Source organism: Bos grunniens, chromosome 25, assembly GCF_055505025.1.
Source record: "Bos grunniens cultivar Pamir isolate PY7600 chromosome 25, Bosgru_T2T1.0, whole genome shotgun sequence".
Lineage (NCBI taxonomy): Eukaryota > Metazoa > Chordata > Mammalia > Artiodactyla > Bovidae > Bos > Bos grunniens.
This window is the reverse complement of record NC_141189.1, coordinates 23,910,353-23,932,778: the sequence shown is the minus strand read 5'-3', so window position 1 is coordinate 23,932,778 and position 22,426 is coordinate 23,910,353. Positions and strand designations below refer to the sequence as shown.

The following is a 22,426-nucleotide window of genomic DNA, read 5'->3' as shown; positions in this document are numbered from 1 at the left end:
GGACCTGGGCTTTTGTTTGCTGGAAGATTTCTGATTACAGTTTTAATTTCCATGCTTGTGATGGGTCTGTTAAGATTTTCTATTTCTTCCTGGTCCAGTTTTGGAAAGTTGTACTTTTCTAAGAATTTGTCCATTTCTCCCATGTTGTCCATTTTATTGGCATATAATTGCTGATAGTAGTCTCTTATGATCCCTTGTATTTCTGTGTTGTCTGTTGTGATCTCTCCATTTTCATTTCTTATTTTATTGATTTGATTTTTCTCCCTTTGTTTCTTGATGAATCTGGCTAATGGTTTGTCAATTTTATTTATCCTTTCAAAGAACCAGCTTTTGGCTTTGTTGATTTTTGCTATGGTCTCTTTTGTTTCTTTTGCATTTATTTCTGCCCTAATTTTTAAGATTTCTTTCCTTCTACTAACCCCGGGGTTCTTCATTTTTTCCTTTTCTAGTTGCTTTAGGTGTAGAGTTAGGTTATTTACTTGACTTTTTTCTTGTTTCTTGAGGTATGCCTGTATTGCTATGAACTTTCCCCTTAGGACTGCTTTTACAGTGTCCCACAGGTTTTGGGTTGTTGTGTTTTCATTTTCATTCATTTCTATGCAAATTTTGATTTCTTTTTTGATTTCTTCTGTGATTTGTTGGTTATTCAGCAGCGTGTTTTTCAGCCTCCATATGTTGGAATTTTTAATAGTTTTTCTCCTGTAATTGAGATCTAATCTTACTACATTGTGGTCAGAAAAGATGCTTGGAATGATTTCAATTTTTTTGAATTTACCAAGGCTAGATTTATGGCCCAGGATGTGATCTATCCTGGAGAAGGTTCCATGTGCGCTTGATAAAAAGGTGAAATTCATTGTTTTGGGATGAAATGTCCTATAGATATCAATTACGTCTAACTGGTCTATTGCATCATTTAAAGTTTGTGTTTCCTTGTTAATTTTCTGTTTAGTTGATCTATCCATAGGTGTGAGTTGGGTATTAAAGTCTCCCACTATTATTGTGTTATTGTTAATTTCTCCTTTCATACTTGTTAGCATTTGTCTTACATATTGTGGTGCTCCTATGTTGGGTGCATACATATTTATAATTGTTATATCTTCTTCTTGGATTGATCCTTTGATCATTATGTAGTGACCTTCTTTGTCTCTTTTCACAGCCTTTGTTTTAAAGTCTATTTTATCTGATATGAGTATTGCTACTCCTGCTTTCTTTTGGTCTCTACTTGCATGGAAAATCTTTTTCCAGCCCTTCACTTTCAATCTGTATGTGTCCCCTGTTTTGAGGTGGGTCTCTTGTAGACAACACATGTAGGGGTCTTGTTTTTGTATCCATTCAGCCAATCTTTGTCTTTTGGTTGGGGCATTCAACCCATTTACATTTAAGGTAATTATTGATAAGTATGATCCTGTTGCCATTTACTTCATTGTTTTGGGTTCAAATTTATACACCCTTTTTGTGTTTACTGTCTAGAGAATATCCTTTAGTATTTGTTGGAGAGCTGGTTTGGTGGTGCTGAATTCTCTCAGCTTTTGCTTGTCTGTAAAGCTTTTGATTTCTCCTTCATATTTGAATGAGATCCTTGCTGGGTACAATAATCTGGGCTGTAGGTTATTTTCTTTCATCACTTTAAGTATGTCTTGCCATTCCCTCCTGGCTTGAAGAGTTTCTATTGAAAGATCAGCTGTTATCCTTATGGGAATTCCCTTTGTGTTATTTGTTGTTTTTCCCTTGCTGCTTTTAATATTTGTTCTTTGTGTTTGATCTTTGTGAATTTGATTAATATGTGTCTTGGGGTGTTTCGCCTTGGGTTTATCCTGTTTGGGACTCTCTGTGTTTCTTGGACTTGGGTGATTATTTCCTTTCCCATTTTAGGGAAGTTTTCAACTATTATCTCCTCAAGTATTTTCTCATGGTCTTTCTTTTTGTCTTCTTCTTCTGGACTCCTACGATTCAAATGTTGTAGCGTTTAATATTGTCCTGGAGGTCTCTGAGATTGTCCTCATTTCTTTTAATTTGTTTTTCTTTTTTCCTCTCTGATTCATTTATTTCTACCATTCTATCTTCTAATTCACTAATCCTATCTTCTGCCTCTGTTATTCTACTATTTGTTGCCTCCAGAGTGTTTTTAATTTCATTTGTTGCATTATTCATAATATATTGACTCTTTTTTATTTCTTCTAGGTCCTTGTTAAACCTTTCTTGCATCTTCTCAATCCTTGTCTCCAGGCTATTTATCTGTGATTCCATTTTGATTTCAAGATTTTGGATCATTTTCACTATCATTATTTGGAATTCTTTATCAGGTAGATTCCCTATCTCTTTCTCTTTTGTTTCGTTTGGTGGGCATTTATCCTGTTCCTTTACCTGCTGGGTATTCCTCTGTCTCTTCATCTTGTTTATATTGCTGAGTTTGGGGTGTCCTTTCTGTATTCTGGCAGTTTGTGGAGTTCTCTTTATTGTGGAGTTTCCTCACTGTTTGTGGGTTTGTACAGGTGGCTTGTCATGGTTTCTTGGTTAGGGAAGCTTGTGTCAGTGTTCTGGTGGGTGGAGCTGGATTTCTTCTCTCTGGAGTGCAATGAAGTGTCCAATAATGAGTAATGAGATGTCTATGGTTTTGGGGAGACTTTGGGCAGCCTGTATATTGGAGCTCAGGGCTGTGTTCCTGTGTTGCTGGAGAATTTGCTTGGTATGTCTTACCCTGGAACTTGTTGGCCCTTGTGTGGTGCTTGGTTTCAGTGTAGGTATGGAGGCGTTTGATGATCTCCTGTCAATTAATGTTCCCTGGAGTCAGGAGTTCCCTGGGATCAGGGTTTGGACTTAAGTCTCCTGCTTCCGGTTATCGGTCTTATTTTTACAGTAGTTTCAAAACTTCTCCTTCTATACAGCACCACTGATAAAACATCTACATTAAAGATGAAAAGTTTCTCTACGATGCGGGTCACTCAGAGAGGTTCACAGGGTTACATGGAGAAGAGAAGAGGGAGGAGGGAGTTAGAGGTGACCTGAATGAGATGAGGTGGATTCCATAGAGGAGAGAGTGGGCTAGCCAATAATCACTTCCTTATGTGCACTCCACAACTGGACCGCTCAGAGATATTCATGGAGTTATACAGAGAAGAGAAGAGGGAGGAAAGAGACAGAGGTGGCTGGGAGGATAAAAGGGGGGGATGAAAAGGAGAGAGACAGATCCAGCCAGTAATCCATTTCCTAAGTGTTCTCCACCGTCTGGAACACACAGAAATTCACAGAGTTGGGTAGAGTAGAGAGGGGTTAGGGAGGAGACACAGGAGACCTGGTGGAGAAAAAGGAGAGTCCAAAGGGGGAGAGAGCAGTCAAGCCAGTAATCTCGCTCCCAAGTAAAAAATGGGTACTGAAGATTGGGTTCTTAAAGTACAAAATTGGTAACAAATACCTAAAATCAAAAATTAAAAATCTAGAGTAGAGTTTGGAATTTCAAAAATACAGTGTTAAAGAAAAGAAGAAGGAAAGGAAAGAGAGGGAAAGAAAAACAAAATCAAAAAATTATAAAGAAAATATAGGTACAAAATTGATAACAAATACCAAAAAGCAAAAGTTAAAAATCTAGCGTAGAGTTTGGAATTTCAAAAATACAATGTTAAAGAAAAGAAGAAGAAAAAGAAAGAGGAAAAAAAAAATGAACAAAAACAAAGTCACAAAAATTATAAAGAAAATATAGGTACAAAATTGATAACAAATACCAAAAAGCAAAAGTTAAAAATCTAGCGTAGAGTTTGGAATTTCAAAAATACAATGTTAAAGAAAAGAAGAAGAAAAAGAAAGAGGGGAAAAAAAAATGAACAAAAACAAAGTCACAAAAATTATAAAGAAAATATAGGTACAAAATTGATAACAAATACCAAAAAGCATAAATAAAAAATCTAGAGTAGAGTTTGGAATTTCAGAAATATAATGTTAAAGAAAAGAAGAAGAGAGAGAGAAAAAAGTCACAAAAATTATAAAAAAAATATAGGTACAAAATTGATAACAAATACCAAAAAGCTAAAATTAAAAATCTAGATTAGAGTTTGGAATTTCAAAAATACAGTGTTAAAGAAGGAAAAAAAAATAAAAAAGAAAGAGAAAAAGAAAAAAAAACAAGGTCACAAAAATTATAAAAAATATATATGAAGTTTGCTTTTAAAAAAAATAGGGTCTTTTTTTTTTTGCAAAATAATAGTAGGTTATAAAAGTGAAAATTAAAGGAGTAATAGAAGACTTAAAATTTTTCTTTTTTTTTTTGGCGGGGGGAGAACCCCTGTGCCGCCCCGAATCCGAGGGACCGGAGTCAGCCCCAACCCTCACACATTCTAGTTTCTCTTGGCTGAACCCCAAATTCGGCCTCCGGGGCCAAAGTGCAGGTTGAGTAGACTGGCTCTACAAGCCTCAGAAAGGGCAACACACTCGCCCTTAGAGTCTTAAAATTTTTTAAAAAATAAAAAATAATGAAAGAAAGAATGATGGTAAAAATAGTAAAAATATATCTAGGACTTTCTCTGGTGTTGTGGGTATTGTGGGGTCAGTCCATTTTCTGCTAGTTCTTTGGTCTGGCTTATATTTCTCAAGATTTTTAGGTCCCTTCCTATGTAGTTGGTACTAATGACAGGGTTTTAATCTATTGCCTGTCACTTCCAAGGCGGTTCCCTCTGTTATAGCTTCTTCTGTTTGCTGGTCTCTTCAGTGTCTTTTTTCCGCCCTGATACAAAGGGGGCGGTGGTGGACACTTTTTTTTTTCCTTTAGGCTCACTTGTTCAGTTGCGCTGTGGGGAGGGAGGGATGCTGCAAACAAATAACACTGGCATGCGCTCGCAGTGCCTCAGCCACACTGGGTCTGCCCCCGCTCACGGGGCCTGTAGCCTCCCTGCCCACACTGCTTAGGCTCTAGGTTGCTCCACTGGGAACCATCCATGGTCGGCCCTGGGCTGCTTGCACCTCCCAGGTCCAAGCCGCTCAGGTTCAAGCACTCGGGTAGTCCTCAGAGGCGCAGACTGGGTTGGGCCTGCGTTTTGTGCCCTTCCCAGGTCCGAGCAGCTCAGGTGATGAGGTGTTTGGCGAGCGCGGTTGCTGTGACTTATCGCCTCCCTGCCGCTCGGTTTTCTGGGTGTACAACCAGTGCACCTTCTCAGGCGGATGTTGACCGTCCAGAACCCCAAGAAGTCTTAGTTAGCAAAGAAGCCTGCTTACAGTTTTGTAGATAATGTCTCTCTGGGGCTGTGATTGCCTCCTTCTGGCTTTGGCTGCCTGTCATCAGAGGGGGATGGTCTGCAGCCGGCTATCTCTGTTCAGTCCTTTGTTCCGTGCGTGGGCCTGGCGGTGTCCTAGGTTAGGGCTGGCTTTTCGCGTGGTAGTTATCCCACAGTCTGGTTTGGTAGCCCAAATTATTTCGCTCAGATAGCGCTCGGGGCATTCAGGCCAGATCCTTACTCTAAGCGATGCAGCCCGCGCCTCCCTGCCCAGCCCCTGCTTGCTAGTGGCGGGTGCAGGCATCTGCGCAGCTTCTCCTCTAGGGGAGTTACCGTTGGGCTCGTAATCTGTGGGTTTTAATTGTGTATTTATTTTTCCTCCCTGTTATGTTGCCCTCTGTGCTTCCAAGGCTTGGCACAGACTTGGCAGTGAGAGTGTTTCCTGGTGTTTGGAAACTTCTTTCTTTTTAAGACTCCCTTCCCGGGACGGAGCTCCGTCCCTCCCTCTTTTGTCTGTTTTTTTGTCTTTTATATTTTTTCCTACCTCCTTTCGAAGACAATGGATTGCTTTACTGGGTGCCTGATGTCCTCTGCCGGCATTCAGAAGTTGTTTTGTGGAATTTACTCGGCGTTTAAATGCTCTTTTGATGAATTTGTGGGGGAGAAAGTGGTCTCCCCATCCTATTCCTCTGCCATCTTAGCTCCTCCCTTGCAGGCGGATTCTTTACCAATTGAGCCACCAGGCATCATTAACTACTTTTAAATGGTGGGAACACTGAGCCCAAGAGAGGTTAACTGACTTGCCCAAGCTCATCAGTGGTGGAACCAGGATTTGACCACAGGGCCTATGATTTCAATGCTGCCAATCTTTCCATTACACCATTTCTACTTGCTTTTAAAGAAGAAAAGGAAACAGGGGTCATTTTAGCAAATTGTATTTCTATTGGAAATTTCCTTTCTCAAGGCCTAAATGCTACTCTGACTTAATTTGAATTCTCAGTAGATTAAAACGTATTTTATGAGACAGGAGAGATGCTGTAAAATACAAATGACCTTCCATGTAATTTAGCCCTTACCCTTGAGAATCAATAGTGAAGTGGAAGCTCATTTTTTGAATTTTCTAATTGTTTTGTCTGTCTGTGATGAGTAGTCTATGATAGCTGAAATGGAAATGCTTTGGTCATTTACATTAATGTGATATGTTTTCTCTTCCCTTCTAAACTGTGAATCTCTCAGAAAAAGGGAGTACATGAAGCTTTTTATTTTAAAGATTATGTTCTCATTATTTTTCACCTTCCCTGGAGGAGGAAATGGCAATCCACTCCAGTATTCTTGCCTGAAAAATCCCATGGACAGAGGAGCCTGCAGGGCTACAATCCATGGAGTTGCAAAGAATCAGATATGACTGAGCAACTAACACACATTTTTCACCTTGAAAGTGAGTTATACAGAGGGTCTAAATGAAGACAATAAGGGTGGTACAGGAACTGATAAAAGTGAGTCAACAAGTATTTGTCCTTTTCATTAGAGGGGACTGGAATGCAAAAGTAGGAAGTCAATAAACACCTGGAGTAACACACATATTTGGCCTTGGAGTACAGAATGAAGCAGGGCAAAGGCTAATAGAGTTCTGCCAAGAGAATGCACTGGTCATAGCAAACACCCTCTTCCAACAACACAAGAGAAGACTCTACACATGGACATCACCAGATGGTCAACACCAAAATCAGACTGATTATATTCTTTGCAGCCAAAGATGGAGAAGCTCTATACAGTCAGCAAAAACAAGACTGGGAGCTGACTGTGGCTCAGATCATGAACTCCTTATTGCCAAAATCAGACTTAAATTTAAGGAAGTAGGGAAAACCACTAGACCATTCAGGTATGACCTAAGTCAAATCTCTTATGATTATACAGTGGAAGTGAGAAATGGATTTAAGGGACTAGATCTGATAGACAGAGTAGCTGAAAAACTATGGATAGAGGTTCATGACATTGTACAGGAGACAGGGATCAAGACCATCCCCATGGAAAAGAAATGCAAAAAAGCAAAATGGCTGTCTGAAGAGGTCATACAAATAGCTGTGAAAAGAAGAGAAGTGAAAAGCAAAGGAGAAAAGGAAAGATATTCCCCTTTGAATGAAGAGTTCCAAAGAATAGCAAGGAGAGATAACAAAGCCTTCCTCAGTGATCAATGCAAAGAAATAGAGGAAAACAACAGAATGGAAAAGACTAGAGATCTCTTCAAGAAAATTAGAGATACCAAGGGAACATTTCATGCAAAGATGGGCTCGATAAAGGACAGAAATGGTATGGACCTAACAGAAGCAGAAGATATTAAGAAGAAGTGGAAAGAATACATGGAAGAACTGTACAAAAAGGATCTTCATGACCTAGATAGCCATGATGGTGTGATCACTCACTAGAGCCAGACATCCTGGAATGCAAAGTCTAGTGGGCCTTAAGAAGCACCACTAGGAACAAAGCTAGTGAAGGTGATGGAATTCCAGTTGAGCTATTTCAAATCTTAAAAGATGATGTGAAAATGCTGCACTCAATATGCCAGCAAATTTGGAAAACTCAACAGTGGCCACAGGACTAGAAAAGGTCAGTTTTCATTCCAATCTCAAAGAAAGGCAATGCTAAAGAATGCTCAAACTCCTGCACAATTGCACTCATCTCACACGCTAGCAAAGTAATGCTCAATATTCACCAAGCCAGGCTTCAACAGTACGTGAACCATGACATCCAGATGTTCAAGCTGGTTTTAGAAAAGGCAGAGGAACCAGAGACCAAATTGCCAAGATCTGTTGGGTCATTGAAAAAGCAAGAGAGTTCCAGTAAAACATCTACTTCTGCTTATTGACTACGCCAAAGTCTTTTACTATGTGGATCACAGTAAACTGTGGAAAATTCTTAAAGAGATAGTAATACCAGACCACCTGACCTGCCTCCTGAGAAATCTTCATGCAGGTCAAGAAGCAACAGTTAGAACTGGACATGGAACAACAAACTTGTTCCAACTCGGGAAAGGAGTACATCAAGGCTGTATATTGTCAACCTTCTTATTTAACTTATATGCAGAGTATATCACGGGAAATGCCAGGGTCAATGAAGCACAAGTTGGAATCAATTTGCTGGGAGAAATATCAATAACCTCAGATATGCAGATGACACCACCCTTATGGCAGAAATCGAAGAGGAACTGAAGAGCTTCTTGATGAAAGTGAAAGAGGAGAGTGAGAAAGTTGGCTTAAAACTCAATATTCAGAAAACTAACATCTGGTCCCATCACTTCATGGCAAATAGATGGGGAAACAATGGAGACAGTGAGAAACTTTATTATCTTGGGCTCCAAAATCACTGTAGATGGTGATTGCAGCCATGAAATTAAAAGATGCTTACTCCTTGGAAGGAAAGTTATGACCAACCTAGACAGCATATTAAAAAGCTGTTTTTAATATTACTCTGTCAACAAAGGTCTGTCTAGTCAAAGCTATGATTTTTCCAGTAGTCATGTATGGATGTGAGAGTTGTACTATAAAGAAAGTTGAGCACTGAAGAATTGATGCTTTTGAACTGTGGTGTTCGAGAAGACTCTTGAGAGTCCCTTGGACTGCAAGGAGATCCAACCAGTCCATCTTAAAGAAATCAGTCCTGAATATTCATTGGAAGGACTGATGCTAAAGCTGAAACTCCAATACTTTGGCCACCTGATGCAAAGAACTGACTCATTTGAAAAGACCCTGATGGTGGGGAAAACTGAAGGCAGGAGGAGAAGGGGACCACAAGGGATAAGATGGTTGGATGGCATTACTGACTTGATGGACATGAGCTTGAGTGAGCTCCAGAAGTTGGTGATGGACAGGGAAGCCTGGAGTGCTGCAGTCCATAGGGTCGCAAAGAGTCAGACACAACTGAGCGACTCAACTCACTGAACTGAACTGATATATAGTGCATCTATAAAATCCCAATGAATAATTGGGATTCAATATTGGGTTAAATGAATTGTGTCAAAACTACCACACTTGATGACATAGTGGGGAAAAATATTATTCTTAATGAGAGAGTAGGGGAAATTTTTTTAGTAATTTTTAAAAATTAATTAATTTGTTTTTGGCTGTGCTGGGTCTTTGTTGCTTCATGGGCTTTTCTCTAGTTGCAGCAAGCAAGGGCTACTCTCTATCTGTGGTGTGCGGGCTGCTCGTTGCGATGACTTTTGCTATTGTGGAGCATAGGTTCTAGAGCTTGTGGGCTTCAGTAGTTGGGGCACATGGGCTCAATAGTTTTGGCTCCTAGAACTCAGGCTCAATAGTTGTTGTTCATGGGCTTAACTGCTCTGCAGCATGTAGGATCTTCCTGGATCAGGGATTGAATCTGTGTCTCCTGCACTGGCAGGTGGATTCCTTACCACTGAGCCACCAAGGAAGCCCTGGGAAAAATTTTTATTCCTAGAAATTTTATTCTGATTCAGAATCTAGAGACCAGGGTCCTAACCTTGATCTTTGATTCTAAATAACAATATGATTTTGTGAAATGATGATGCTTTGCGTGTCTGTGGAGATGGGTTGACAAAGATGACAATATGGTGACAATATGACAGTCACCATATCTGGCAGTTTACATATTTCTTGTCTCAATATTACTCTATGGGAAAGGTTTTACTGTCTTTATTTTATAGATGAGGAAACTGGGGCTCAGAATGTTGAACTAACTTGCTTAAAATCACAGCAAAAAATGGAAGGGGGTGAGATTTGAAACTAGGTCTATATGAATCCAAATCTGTTCCCTCTCTGGATGCCAGTGTTCTTATGGGGCCAAACACCAGATGGCACTTAAGGTCCCTTGTAGTTCTGTTCCATGATTCTGCAGAAAAAGTGTATTTGAGACTTACATTATTCAGTGTATGTCTTTAAGGTAGTTTTACATAGAAAGTGATTGTAGGGAGGGAAACCTGAAATTAGGTGAAGTTTCACTAAGGTTCTCCAAGATTGAGACTGTAGAGACACTTCTTTCATGTATTAGTAACAGCACCTTGATTTTCCCTGAGGAACCACCACTTTATGTTTCAGTCCACATGACTTGACTTGGGTGGCTCTGACTCCATCTCCACTTCTGGCAGAGGTGGGGTTATTACTGTCTCCTTCTTATCTTTGTAATTGCTTCAGGGATGGTCATGTGACTTTATCAACACCATCCAAAGCTAATCCTGAGACTTCTTGCTGAGGACACTCTGAGAGTGATGTTCTTTTTCCTTCTGGACTTGAACATGAGATAATTTAAGTCTGAGGTTACTGGGGGCCTACCTGAGAATGAGTTTTTCATGCAGAGAGAAGCAGAATCCAGAAATGAAGAGAGATGGATTCCTGATTTCATTATCTAAATAAAATCTGTATCCTACTATGCCCCTGAGGCCAACATATCTCTGGACTTTTCAAGTTAGGTGAGTAAATTCCCTTTTATTGAATAAGACAGTTTGAATTGAATTTCTATTATTGGGAGGGTGCTTCCCTCATAGCTCAGTTTGTAAAGAATCTACCTGCAATGCAGGAGACCCTGGTTTGATTCCTGGGTCGGGAAGCTCCCCTGGAGAAGGGATAGGCTACCCACTCCAGTATTCTTGGGCTTCCCTTATGGCTCAGCTGGTAAAGAATCTGCCTGCAATGTGGGAGACCTGGGTTCGATACCTGGGTTTGGAAGATCCCCTGGAGAAGGGAAAGGCTACCCACTCCAGTATCTGGCATGGAGAATTCCATGGACTATATAGTCCACAGGGTTGCAAAGAGTCAGACACAACTGAGCGACTTCCACATTCACATTCTATCATTGGGAACCAAAAAAGTCTTGACTAATTCAAAGCACAATGCTCCGAAAGGTTCTATTTCATCCCTAAATTAAAAAAAAAAAAAAAAAGAAACCCCAGGGAAGATGGTGATACGAAAAATATTGGATTTTAAACGCCAATTCCTAGAAATGAAAATTGAAGGCACAATGGATTATTAAATGTCTTCATCTCTACCTCCAGCTCTAATTTCCAATTGCCATCAGTTCAGTTCCAATCTACCATAGTTCTTTCTGATTTCTGACCTCAGCAAACAATAAACAGGTACATTTCCACATAGGTACATGGAACCAACCTGGATAATTTTTCCAATAAACCAAGGTACTGGCTGAAGTTTCATCTTTTTGATGTTCGCATTTAGTACTTCCATAAAAACTACATAGTCTGGCTGTGGAAGAATAACTCCAGGAAACAAATCTGATATAATTCCCTGTTAACAAAAATTCAAGATGTAAAAAGGATAAATTATCAGATATATAACCTCAACATTTTTTTTAATGGAATCTACAAATAGCAGGAATCCTTGGAAAATTCCAAACCTGTTTTCCTATACCAAAATCATGTACCTTATCCACAAATACAAATTCCTACAATATTTGTTAAACATGATGTTTCTTCCCAATAATTTAAAAAGTCAGCAAATAGCTAATGTCTGTGCTATTTCAGTCATTACACTAGGAATGAACAAAATGGCCATGCTTTCTGTCTCTAAGAGCTTACAGCTTAGTAAGGAAGATAGATGTTAAAATAGTTACAAAACTAATTATATTTGATATGAAAAACTAACTACTCACACTCAACAGCAAATATTATCCTATTAGTGAAACTATTTTTATTAAACATCAAGAATTAGGGATATTGCTATTATCATTATTACTTAATATTTGGGGGAGGGTATCTGGCAATAGGGATGCTGGCTAGAGAATGGAAAGGGTGTAAGGAGTGGAAGAGGTGCCAAAATTTTTTTTCATCTTGGGAAGTAGAATCTCAGTGTTTGGCCAAGGTCCCAAACCATTGCCTACCTGAAACAGAGGGACATCTTGAGCCAAGAACTTGGCCAGGTTGACATCAAGCAAGGCCCGGAGCAGCAGGACACTCTCATTCTCCTCTGGATACTTGAGTTTCAGGTTGCCAGCAGCAGTGAGCACAGACTTGACAGCACGCATGCCATAGTCATAGTGATGCTGGGAGGAGAGTTGCTCTGAACACAGGCGGTAGGTTGCAACAATCTTCTGAGCAAGACTGGGAGGGAAAAGACATGTCTGCAGACCCTCCAGTAAGGCCCATGTCCTGCTCAGCAGACATTCCCAACATGTTGTGCCCTGTCCCTTCAGAAGCCAGGCTTGCCCATGAATGTGATGGAAAAATCTTATCATTTGAAGGTTTCTTCATAGAGTTACCATAATGAGCTAAGGAAGCACTATAACTGTCTTTCAAAGGTAGGATGAAAAATAGCAAGCACATACATAAGTGTAATATGTACTGTATAAGAAATTGCACGTGTTTATACTTTTATGTGTATATATGAGTGTATGTGTATGCCACACATAGACACATTTGGGAAGATTACATCGAATGATTAACAATGTTAATGCCTATAGAGTGGGGCTACTAAGGGACACAATGAAGTGAAGTGAAGTGAAGTTGCTCAGTCATGTCTGACTTTGCGACCCCATGGATGGTAGCCTACTACGTTCCTCTGTCCATGGGATTTTCCAGGCAAGAGTACTGGAGTGGGTTGACATTTCCTTTTCCAGAGGATATTCCTGACCCAGGGGTCGAACCCAGGTCTCCCATACTGTAGGCAGACGCTTTACCATCTAAGCCACCAGGGGACACTCAATTTTGCACTTCTGTAACATTACAATTTTTTTCAATATCCATCTTTTAATTTAAGAAAACCAACTCAAAAATTAATATACTCAGCACACAATACATGTATGCTCATGTGCACTACCATATCTGATTCTCCCTGAGCACATAGGGGACCACATTTCCCAGCCTTCCCCACAGGGGTGGCCACATTGCTGACTCCTAGCCAGTGGCATATGAATGAAGTGGAAGTATGCCACTTTAAGGGCTGGTCCATAAAAACCTCCTCCATAAGCTCTTCCATGCTCATGTGTTATAGTTGTAAGATATAAGTTACCTGGGTTCCTTGGGGAAGAACTCCCCTGATTGCAGACACCCATTTTGGATTTCCAGGGAGTAAAAAATAAAACTTTTACTATGCTAAGCCATTGGAATTTGGAGGTCAGATTTACCCTAACTAATGTGCTGATGCATGTTTTCCTTGCAGGACTCCTGTCTAACAAGACTGATTTACACTAAAAGCAAAGACTGTGTTGCTCACCAGCACCTAGGACTGGGCAGGGCATAAGGTAGATGACTCAATGAAGGCTTGCCAATTGAATAAATGAATTGAACAGGCAAATAAATGTAAGCGAAGTCTCCTATACTGCTAAGTCACTTCAGTCGTGTCCGACTCTGTGCGACCCCATAGACGGAAGCCCACCAGGCTCCTCCGTCCCTGGGATTCTCCAGGCAAGAACACTGGAGTGGGTTGCCATTTCCGTCTCCAATGCATGAAAGTGAAAAGTGAAAGTGAAGTCTCTCAGTCGTGTCCGACCCTCAGTGATCCCATGGACTGCAGCCTTCCAGGATCCTCTGACCATGGGATTTTCCAGACAAGAGTACTGGAGTGGGGTGTCATTGCCTTCTCCTAAGTCTCCTATAGAAAACAATAAATTAAACCTCTTATGACTGAGGCAGCCCCTTAGCCTAGGAAGGATGACACATTCTGTTGAGAATATCTATAGCCCTGTGCATTAAGAGCAATGACCTCCAGACCACAAAGACACTTTGGGCCTTGTGGAGATATCTGTGGTAACAAAAAAATCAATTGATTATGGCCAAGCAATGTGAAAAGACAAATGTAAAATTTGAAATAGATAAATAAAAGCCATTTTACAGTGAATATTCACAATTCTGGTTATATGTGTAAAAGAGACTGGTGCTTGGGTATGTGTGTGTCTCAGAAAACTGGGTAATACTTGAGTGAGAGATAATCAAGTTGATTGGAATAAATAAATATTATATTGCTAACAAAGTTAATTCTAAATTATATTAATTTTTCTTCTTCAATCTTGGCCAAAAACAACTCAGTCTTGAAATAATTTCATGTCTTTCAGTCATTTAGAAATGTGTGTGTGTGTGTGTGTTAACAGTGAGGGATAGAGAAGAAATGAGTGAGTCTTCCTTAGAAGTAGTCCAGGTATATACAAAGGGAGTGGAGGGCTCTTTCTTGGGAATCTTGGCCATTTCCTAGTCAGAGAAGGGGTCAAGACAGAGACCAGGGCTATGTACATTCAGATAAACTTGTGAGTAAAAGCATATATCTCAAGTTTCTCTCTTTTTTTTTTTTCCCAATGGACAATTTACCTTGAATTCACCCTACAAAAAGTCATTCCAATCACTCTTTCTTTAAAACGCGCTGGAAAGCCAATATAACGTACCTTCTGGAGTCTAGAAATCCCATAGAGTAGAGGGAGATTTCTCCAATGAGGGCATAATCTGGCACCATCATGGCCACTGTCCGAAACAAGGCCTGGAAAAGAAATGCCATTCAGAACCTAAATGTGTAAGGTGAAAACTGGGGAAGGCACATCTAAAGAGGCAAAGAGAAATAACATGATCATTCAGACCACCCAGTGACAGTCAAGGAAAGGAGGGCTGGAGGACAAATCAGTGCACAGAGACTGTCTTTACCAGATGGATCCACTGCTCCACGCACCTCCCCACTAGCCTTATCCAAATACATTGGGTCCCTCAATGGTTGTGTGAAAGGCCTCAGGTGCCAGTATCCTAGCAACACTTCATCCTCCTATGCCAAATGGAGTTTCAATAGCTTTATTCAACTATTGGATCTTTCTGGTGTTCAATGTAGACAGCAGAAGTCATTCAGGGATGCAGGATAATTATATAGCAGAAGAATCCTGTAGTTAGACAGATCTTGATTTAAAAAAATCAAGTCCTTGTTCTGCTACATACCAACTGTGAATAAGTTAGGTAACCCCTCTAGACCTCAGGTCTTTAACCTCAAAATGGTCTAACAACTATGCCCTCTTCATAGTTATCATGAGGGCAAATAATATTATATAAGGGAAGTGATTAAAAAGGTGTATAGCACATAGTAAGGGCTCAATAAACATCAGGTATTGTTATTATTGGGGCTTTCCAGGTGATGCTAGCAGTAAAGAACCCGCCTGACAATGCAGGAGACATAAGAGATGTGGGTTTGATCCCTGGGTGGAGAAGATTCCCTGGAGGAGGGCATGGCAACCCATTCTAGTATTCTTGCCTGGAGAATCCCATGGACAGAGGAGCCTGGTGGGCTACAGCCCATAGAGTAGCAAAGAGCTGGACATGACTGAAGTGACTTTGTATTTTTGATCTTAGAGGAGAAGAGACTTGCCTAAGTCATGCAGTTAGAGGTAGAGCCAAGACTAGAATCCAGACTTCCTGACACCAACCCTGAGTGTTTTCTACTGGGCTACACTGTCTCATGACCGTTGTTTATGCAGATCTAGCATGGTTGTTCGGAGAAGGCAATGGCACCCCACTCCAGTACTCTTGCCTGGAAAATCCCATGGATGGAGGAGCCTGGTGGGCTGCAGTCCATGGGGTCGCGAAGAGTCGGACACGACTGAGCGACTTCCCTTTGACTTTCCACTTTCATGCATTGGAGAAGGAAATGGCAACCCACTCCAGTGTTCTTGCCTGGAGAATCCCAGGGATGGGGGAGCCTGGTGGGCTGCCGTCTATGGGGTTGCACAAAGTCAGACATGACTGAAGCTACTTAGCAGCAGCAGCAGCATGGTTGTTAGCTGGGAGGGATGCAGGAGGGACTTAACAACAATTGTGCACTATAAAATGAGAAATGTGGGTTCAAATTCTACTTTGGTGTCTACTGGTCTATGTTGATCTAGAGAGGAGGGGTCACTCGTAGGGATTTCCTTGACTTCTTTTCTATTCCCAGGGAGGAGGAGGAGTGGTATATTTGAATTAGATCCCAGGAACTAATCAGAATGCATTTCTAGCAGATGGAGCATCATATGCTATTGTGAATATACATTCTTGTCCAGGTCTTACTTGTGTCTTTCACTCGAGGGAATGGAACAATAATTTGAAAGAAAACCCATAAAAAAGTCTCCCTTTCTTCATGCAGTTGGGGGGCTAGATGCTCCACAGGTAGAGACCCAGTCACTTTGCACTTTGGGTTTTTTTCATCTATGAGAGCAGCATGCTAAGGTCATTTAGTGCCTGTCCCCTTGAAGATGGCCTGGCTGGCATTCTCTCGCCCCTACTTCAGAGGCACTTTCCTTTTCCCGTAGCAGCAGGGCCAATGCTTATTGCCATGGTTGTAGCTCGGGCCAGTTGAACAGTAGGTCTCGAGGATATATTAGCTCTCTTGTTATCTCTCTAGCTAGTGAGAACATTCTGCTTTGGTGTGGACACCACTTGGGCCTAACTAGCTTAGCTCCGTGTGCTCTAGTCTTGGTTTACCAGCGTTCTCTGTGTTGAACTTTGATGCTCTCTTATATGCCAATCTGTTTTATTTGGTCTACAATGATTTTATTTTGCCTACAATGATTTTAGTTTTTGCATTAAGCCAGGATCTAAAAATAAGATTTTATGTAACAATCAAAATTGCTGGTTTTTCCTAAAAAATGAGAAGGTCCCACAATTCCTGCTTGGCCAGAGTAGGCTGGGAATAAGTAGGGGCTGCTGCCTCTAGGTGGGATATCTGTCAGAGTCCCTATCAGGCCTATGTGGCTTTTTTCATTTATATGAACTGTCCGACCCTTGTAGACATCAGAAATAGTGACACTTATTCCAGTGTTCATTGTTTCCTCTTTGCCATTGGTTATTATGGTATATATTTCCTCCCACCTCATGAAGGCTAGAGTTGGGGAGATGATTGAGTTCTGAAGCCAAATAACATCTTCACTCATAGTTGAAAAATGTCACATGGTCTATTATTTGGCTTCTCTGTGAGATGCCTGGATACTTCCAAAGGTTTCTATACCATAAAGTACACCCAGTATTTCCCACTCTGATGTTTACCTTGAGATTATCTGGCAGCTCAGCCCTGCCAGCATACCCAGGGTTCATGGTGATGAAGACTGCACAGGTTGGGTTTAGAGAGAGCTCGGTGCCTTCAAAGATGAATGTCTTTAGCTTCCGGATAATGGCTTGTTGAATGCTGAGAATCTGTTGAGCTACCACAGACAGTACTTCTACCTGGAGTGAGAATGGCTGGTTGATTTGAGCTCCTGCTTCTGACAGCCACCCACCCCACTCTGCCATAGTATCCTTCACCTAGCGAAGAAAGAACCCCATCACCTGAGAATAAGACCTTCACATTCAAAGTTAGGAGCATGATTTAGAGTTTTGGGAAAAGAACAGAAAACTGGTGTGTATATGCATGCATGCATGTGTGTGTGTGTGTCTGTAAGTAGTTTCCACAGTATTTTATCTTTGTTCCTGTACCTAGCATAATACTTCATCCATAGTATGCATGTATGGTGTTTATTGGTTCAAATTGCATGCTTACATTCCCTAATCTCAACTGCCTACCCAAATAGAATTAACCACTCATTCATTTGTGATGACTCCTTTGTGCCACTGATATCGACTTCTCTCATATTCTACTTGTATCATTTAATTTTTATCTCCCTTAGATGAACTATAACAGTCTAGAGGGCAAAATTGTTTCTTGCTCATCTCTGTATAATGAACATACACACAGTATCTGACATAAGGTAGTTGCTCAATAAATTTTTGAATGAGCAAGTGAGTGAATGAATTTGGTGAGAATGTTTATGTATACCCTAGGCATTTTGTCTCCTTGGGGTTGTTTTTGTTTGGTTCATGGAGTACTTACGTTGTGCAAGGGGCCAGAGAAGACACATAAGCCCTGTCACTGAGGAACTAAGAGCCCAGGAAAAAAAGCCCCTGTATGTCCAAACCCTTTATTCAGTAGCCTAGTACCAGGGTTACCTCAATCCTGTTGAACTCATCAAAGCAGGCCCATGCTCCAGCCTGGGCTAGTCCTTTGAAGAACTTCCCCATGGCTTTGTAATCCAGACCATCAGAGCAGTTGAAGACCACACACTAGAGAGAGAGAGGATGTGGGCTTCATTTAGGATGGGTTTCTTCCCGTCTAAATCACCCTATACCTTCAAACAGAGGTGGGGCTCCCCTCTTCTCATTCTACTGGAGGAGCTGGGGCCCCCCTCTGCCTGGTACTCTAAGCCATCTTGAACTTCATGCCAACTTCCCTGGATATGGCTCCAGAGAGGGATGGGAAAAGAGTGTGAGGATGGACAGCATTTCCCTACCTGCTTGGCCAAAGCTTTGGCCAGATCTTTGGTGGTTTCTGTCTTGCCTGTCCCAGCTGGACCCTCTGGGGCTCCTCCAAGGTTCAGCTTCAAAGCCCCCATCAGTGTCCTAAGGGGAAGAAAATAAGAACTCAATGCCATGTCCTAAGACACAAGAAACAAACTGGCTTTCGGTTTATTTTGTTTTGACTCAAATAATTAAACATGATTTTCCCTGATTATATGGGCAATACATCATCATCATCACAAAAAATTCTATTTTACTCAGTGTTACAACTGAGTATGTATGGGTGGCACCTAAAGGCATTTGTTTGAATGAATGATTGAATGGATAAATGAATATATACATATTAAATGACAACCTAGACAGCATATTAAAAAGTAGAGACATTACTTTGTCAACAAAGGTCCATCTAGTCAAAGCTATGGTTTTTCCAGTAGTCATGTATGGATATAAGAGTTGGACTATAAAGAAAGCTGAGCGCAGAAGAATTGATCATTTTGAACTGTGGTTCTGGAGAAGACTCTTGAGAGTCCCTTGAACAGCAAGGAGATCCAACCACACCATCCTAAAGGAAATCAGTTCTGAATATTCATTGGAAGGACTGATGCTGAAGCTGAAACTACAATATTTTGGCCACCTGATGCGAAGAACTGACTCACTAGAAAAGACCCTGATGCTGGGAAAGATGGAAGGCAGAAGGAGAAGGGAACGACAAAGGATGACATGGTTGGATGGCATCACTGACTCGATGGACACGAGTTTGAGTAAGCTCCAGGAGTTGGTGATGGACAGGGAAGCCTGGAGTGCTGCAGTCCATGGGGTCGCAGAGAGTTGGACATGACTGAGTGACTGAACTGAACTGATACTAAATGAATCAAATGAAAGTGAAAAACCCTCTGCATTCCAAAGATCACCAATGCTAATGGAATGATGAAAAATAAATATATTTCTCCCACTAGATTATGAACTCTTGAGTTCAGAACCCATTGTTCAGTTCCATATGGGAGGCATAAGATAAATATTAGAATGAATGATATGTCAAATGTGGTTCCACAGCCCTGTGTATGAGCTTCTATAGTTTCAGTTAACACACTTTCTTATAATCACCTGAGTGTGTCTCTCTCCCCTACCCCATTAGGTTGAGGATTCCTGGAGGTCACACATGATGCACAGTAAAGTTCAAGAAATGGTTGTTGAATAGTGAGTAGAATAGATAAATGACTGAAGAAGTCACAGAACATAGAAAACAAGTGACTGAGGACTTTGAAAGAAAAAAAAAACCCAAGTACTACCTTTATAATTTAAAAGTTGCACTCAAACAATATATAAAATCAAAGAAAAATCTAAACATCACAAAACTGACAAGTTCACAAAGTCCAAGTTTCTAAAGTTATGAATTCCAAGGGAAGTGGCAAAGCAATTTGCTGAGCATAGAATGGCCCAATCTCTTCATCAGACTGGGTGGCAGAGCTCAGAGACTCCTTACCTGGGTCCTTTACCTGGCCCCTGTTCTATCTCTTGGCCATGGGATCTCCTGGCACCTTCTTGATTCCTGCCATAGGAGAGCTTTCTTTCTTAAGCACTGTGCCATTTTCAAGGATAGGCATCAATGTTCTAGTTGTTGATTTGAACACGATACTTTGCATTAGGACTTCTACTGGGTTCTCATTTATTCCTAAGGCCTAAAATGCCCATCTGTGAGACCACACTGACTAAGGTAAAAATTCTAAAATCTGAGGATCTAGAATACAGAAGGTAAAGGTAACAACAAACTCAAGCTGCTCCAAACTTCTTTCTCAGATTTTCCTTTTGGAATTCTCTATTCACCCTTCAGGTCTGGGGAGGCCCAGAGTTTACCTGTAGCAGCGGTCAGTGAGGGGTGTAATCACCAGCCGGGGGGAGTTTCCCAGGTACTCATAGCCGTATAAGGCCTCTGTAGTAATCATCTGCACCTGTACATCCTTGGAATCCCAGTAGTAGCGCAGTTGGGAGATCCACTGGAAATCGTTCAGATCGCAGACGTTGTCCTCAGATAACTTGGCTACCACATCACGAGCTGTGGGGACACAGACATGGAAACACAGTTGCAGAGTCACTGGCATCCTCCCATTTTCATGGATTCCTCAGAAGGGTCTGAGGATGTCATCAAGACCACTCGATCTCAACAATTTTAGGTTCAACTACCCTCTCTGCCCATCTCTAAACTTCAAGCAACATCTTTATTTATACACTATATAAATTTATAGTATTGGGTTGACTAAAAAGTTCCTTCAGTTTTAAAGTAAAAAAAAAAAAAAGACACTTTTTTTTTCATTTTCGCCAAGAACTTTATTGAACAACATATTCATCATTTTGTTCCACTACCTTCTGTAAATCTTCAGGCAACTTCATAATTCCATCTTCCCTCAAATTTTTATCTTTTTGAGCAAAAAGTTGTTCCAGGTGGCTTTTTCCCACGTCTTCCAGGGAACTGAAATTTTTTTCATTAAGAGAATTTTGTAAAGACTGAAATAAATAGACATTTGATAGTGCAATGTCTGGTGAATATGGCAGACAAATCAGATCTTCCAGTTTGATGACCAGTTTTTGACCACCTTTGCCTGGTCATTGAAGAAACATGTAGTCTTGCATTATCCTGATGAAAGGTTATGTGTTTTTTTCTGTTGACTGATTCTGGATGCTCTTTGTCAAGTGCTGCTTTCAGTTGGTCTAATAGGGAGGAGTATTTGTTGGAATAAATTGCTTAGTTTTTTGGAAGAAACTCATAATAGAGGACTCCCTTCCAATCCCATAATGTATACAACATCACACTCTTTGGATGAAAGCTGGCCTTTGGTGTGATTGGTGATAGTTCACTTGCCCTATGATCTCTTCCATACCACATTATTATACAGTACCACTTTTCATTGCCTGTCACAATTTTTTCATTACATTGAAGAGAATTGCTGGGGAATATGGTCAAGGAGGTCAATTTTTTGCTTAATTTATGTGGAACCCAAATATCAAAGTGATTATCACAAGCAAGCTAGGACAAATGATTTTCAATGCTTTATTTGGATATTTGCATATGTCAGCTATCTCCAGCGTGGTATAATGTTGATTGTACTCAATCAATGTCTTGATTTGATCACTCACAACTTCAACAGGTCTACCCAGCCATGGAGCATCATCAAGCAAGAAATCTCTAACATTAAATTTCAAAAATGACTATGACACATTCGATCAGTCACAGCACCTTCTCCATACACTGCACAAACCTTTTTTCTTTTTTTTGTTTTGCATTTCAGTTGTGTTTTTACCTTTCTTGAGTTAGTAAAGCAGCATATGCTGAAAATGTTGCTTTTTCTTCCATCTTCAATATTAAAATGGCTACACAGAAATTCCTCTTTACTTCATGGCAAATAGATGGGGAAACAATGGAAACAGTGACAGACTTTATTTTCTTGGGCTCCAAAATCACTGCAGATGGTGACTGCAGCCATGAAATTAAAAGATGCTTGCTTCTTGGAAGAAAAGCTATGACAAACCTAGACAGCATATTAAAAAGCAGAAACATTATTTTGCTGACAAAGGTCTATAACAGTCAAAGCAATGGTTTTTCCAAGTAATCATGTATGGATAAGAGTGTGACCATAAAGAAGGCTGAGTGCCTAAAAATGATGTTTTTGAACTGTGGTTCTGGAGAAGACTCTTGAGAGTCCCTTGGACTGCAAGGAGATCCAACCTGTTAATCCTAAAGGAAACCAATCCTGAATATTCATTGGAAGGACTGATGTATTGAAGCAAAAGCTCCAATACTTTGGCCACCTGATGAGAAGAGCCAACTCATTAGAAATGACCCTGATGCTGGGAAAGATTGAAGGCAGGAGGAGAAGGGGATGACAGAGGATGAGATGGTTGGATGGCATCCCTGACTCGATGCACAGGAGTTTGAGCAAGCTCCAGGAGATGATGAAGGAGAGGGAGATCTGGTGTG

The 22,426-nt window shown here is 40.7% G+C and overlaps 1 protein-coding gene across 1 annotated transcript in view; it reads right to left on the bottom strand.

Annotated features, from left to right (window-relative positions):
• DNAH3 (dynein axonemal heavy chain 3) overlaps positions 1-22,426 on the bottom strand; it is a 247,772-nt gene that overhangs the window by 130,435 nt on the left and 94,911 nt on the right. Inside the window, exons 28-34 of the mRNA XM_086375467.1 lie at positions 20,308-20,506; positions 18,447-18,555; positions 18,106-18,219; positions 17,170-17,346; positions 14,559-14,650; positions 12,066-12,285; positions 11,339-11,473 (exon numbers count right to left, since the gene is read on the bottom strand). Of these exons, the coding sequence (XP_086231593.1) occupies positions 11,339-11,473; positions 12,066-12,285; positions 14,559-14,650; positions 17,170-17,346; positions 18,106-18,219; positions 18,447-18,555; positions 20,308-20,506 (1,046 nt within the window). The remainder of the gene's footprint in view (positions 1-11,338; positions 11,474-12,065; positions 12,286-14,558; positions 14,651-17,169; positions 17,347-18,105; positions 18,220-18,446; positions 18,556-20,307; positions 20,507-22,426) is intronic.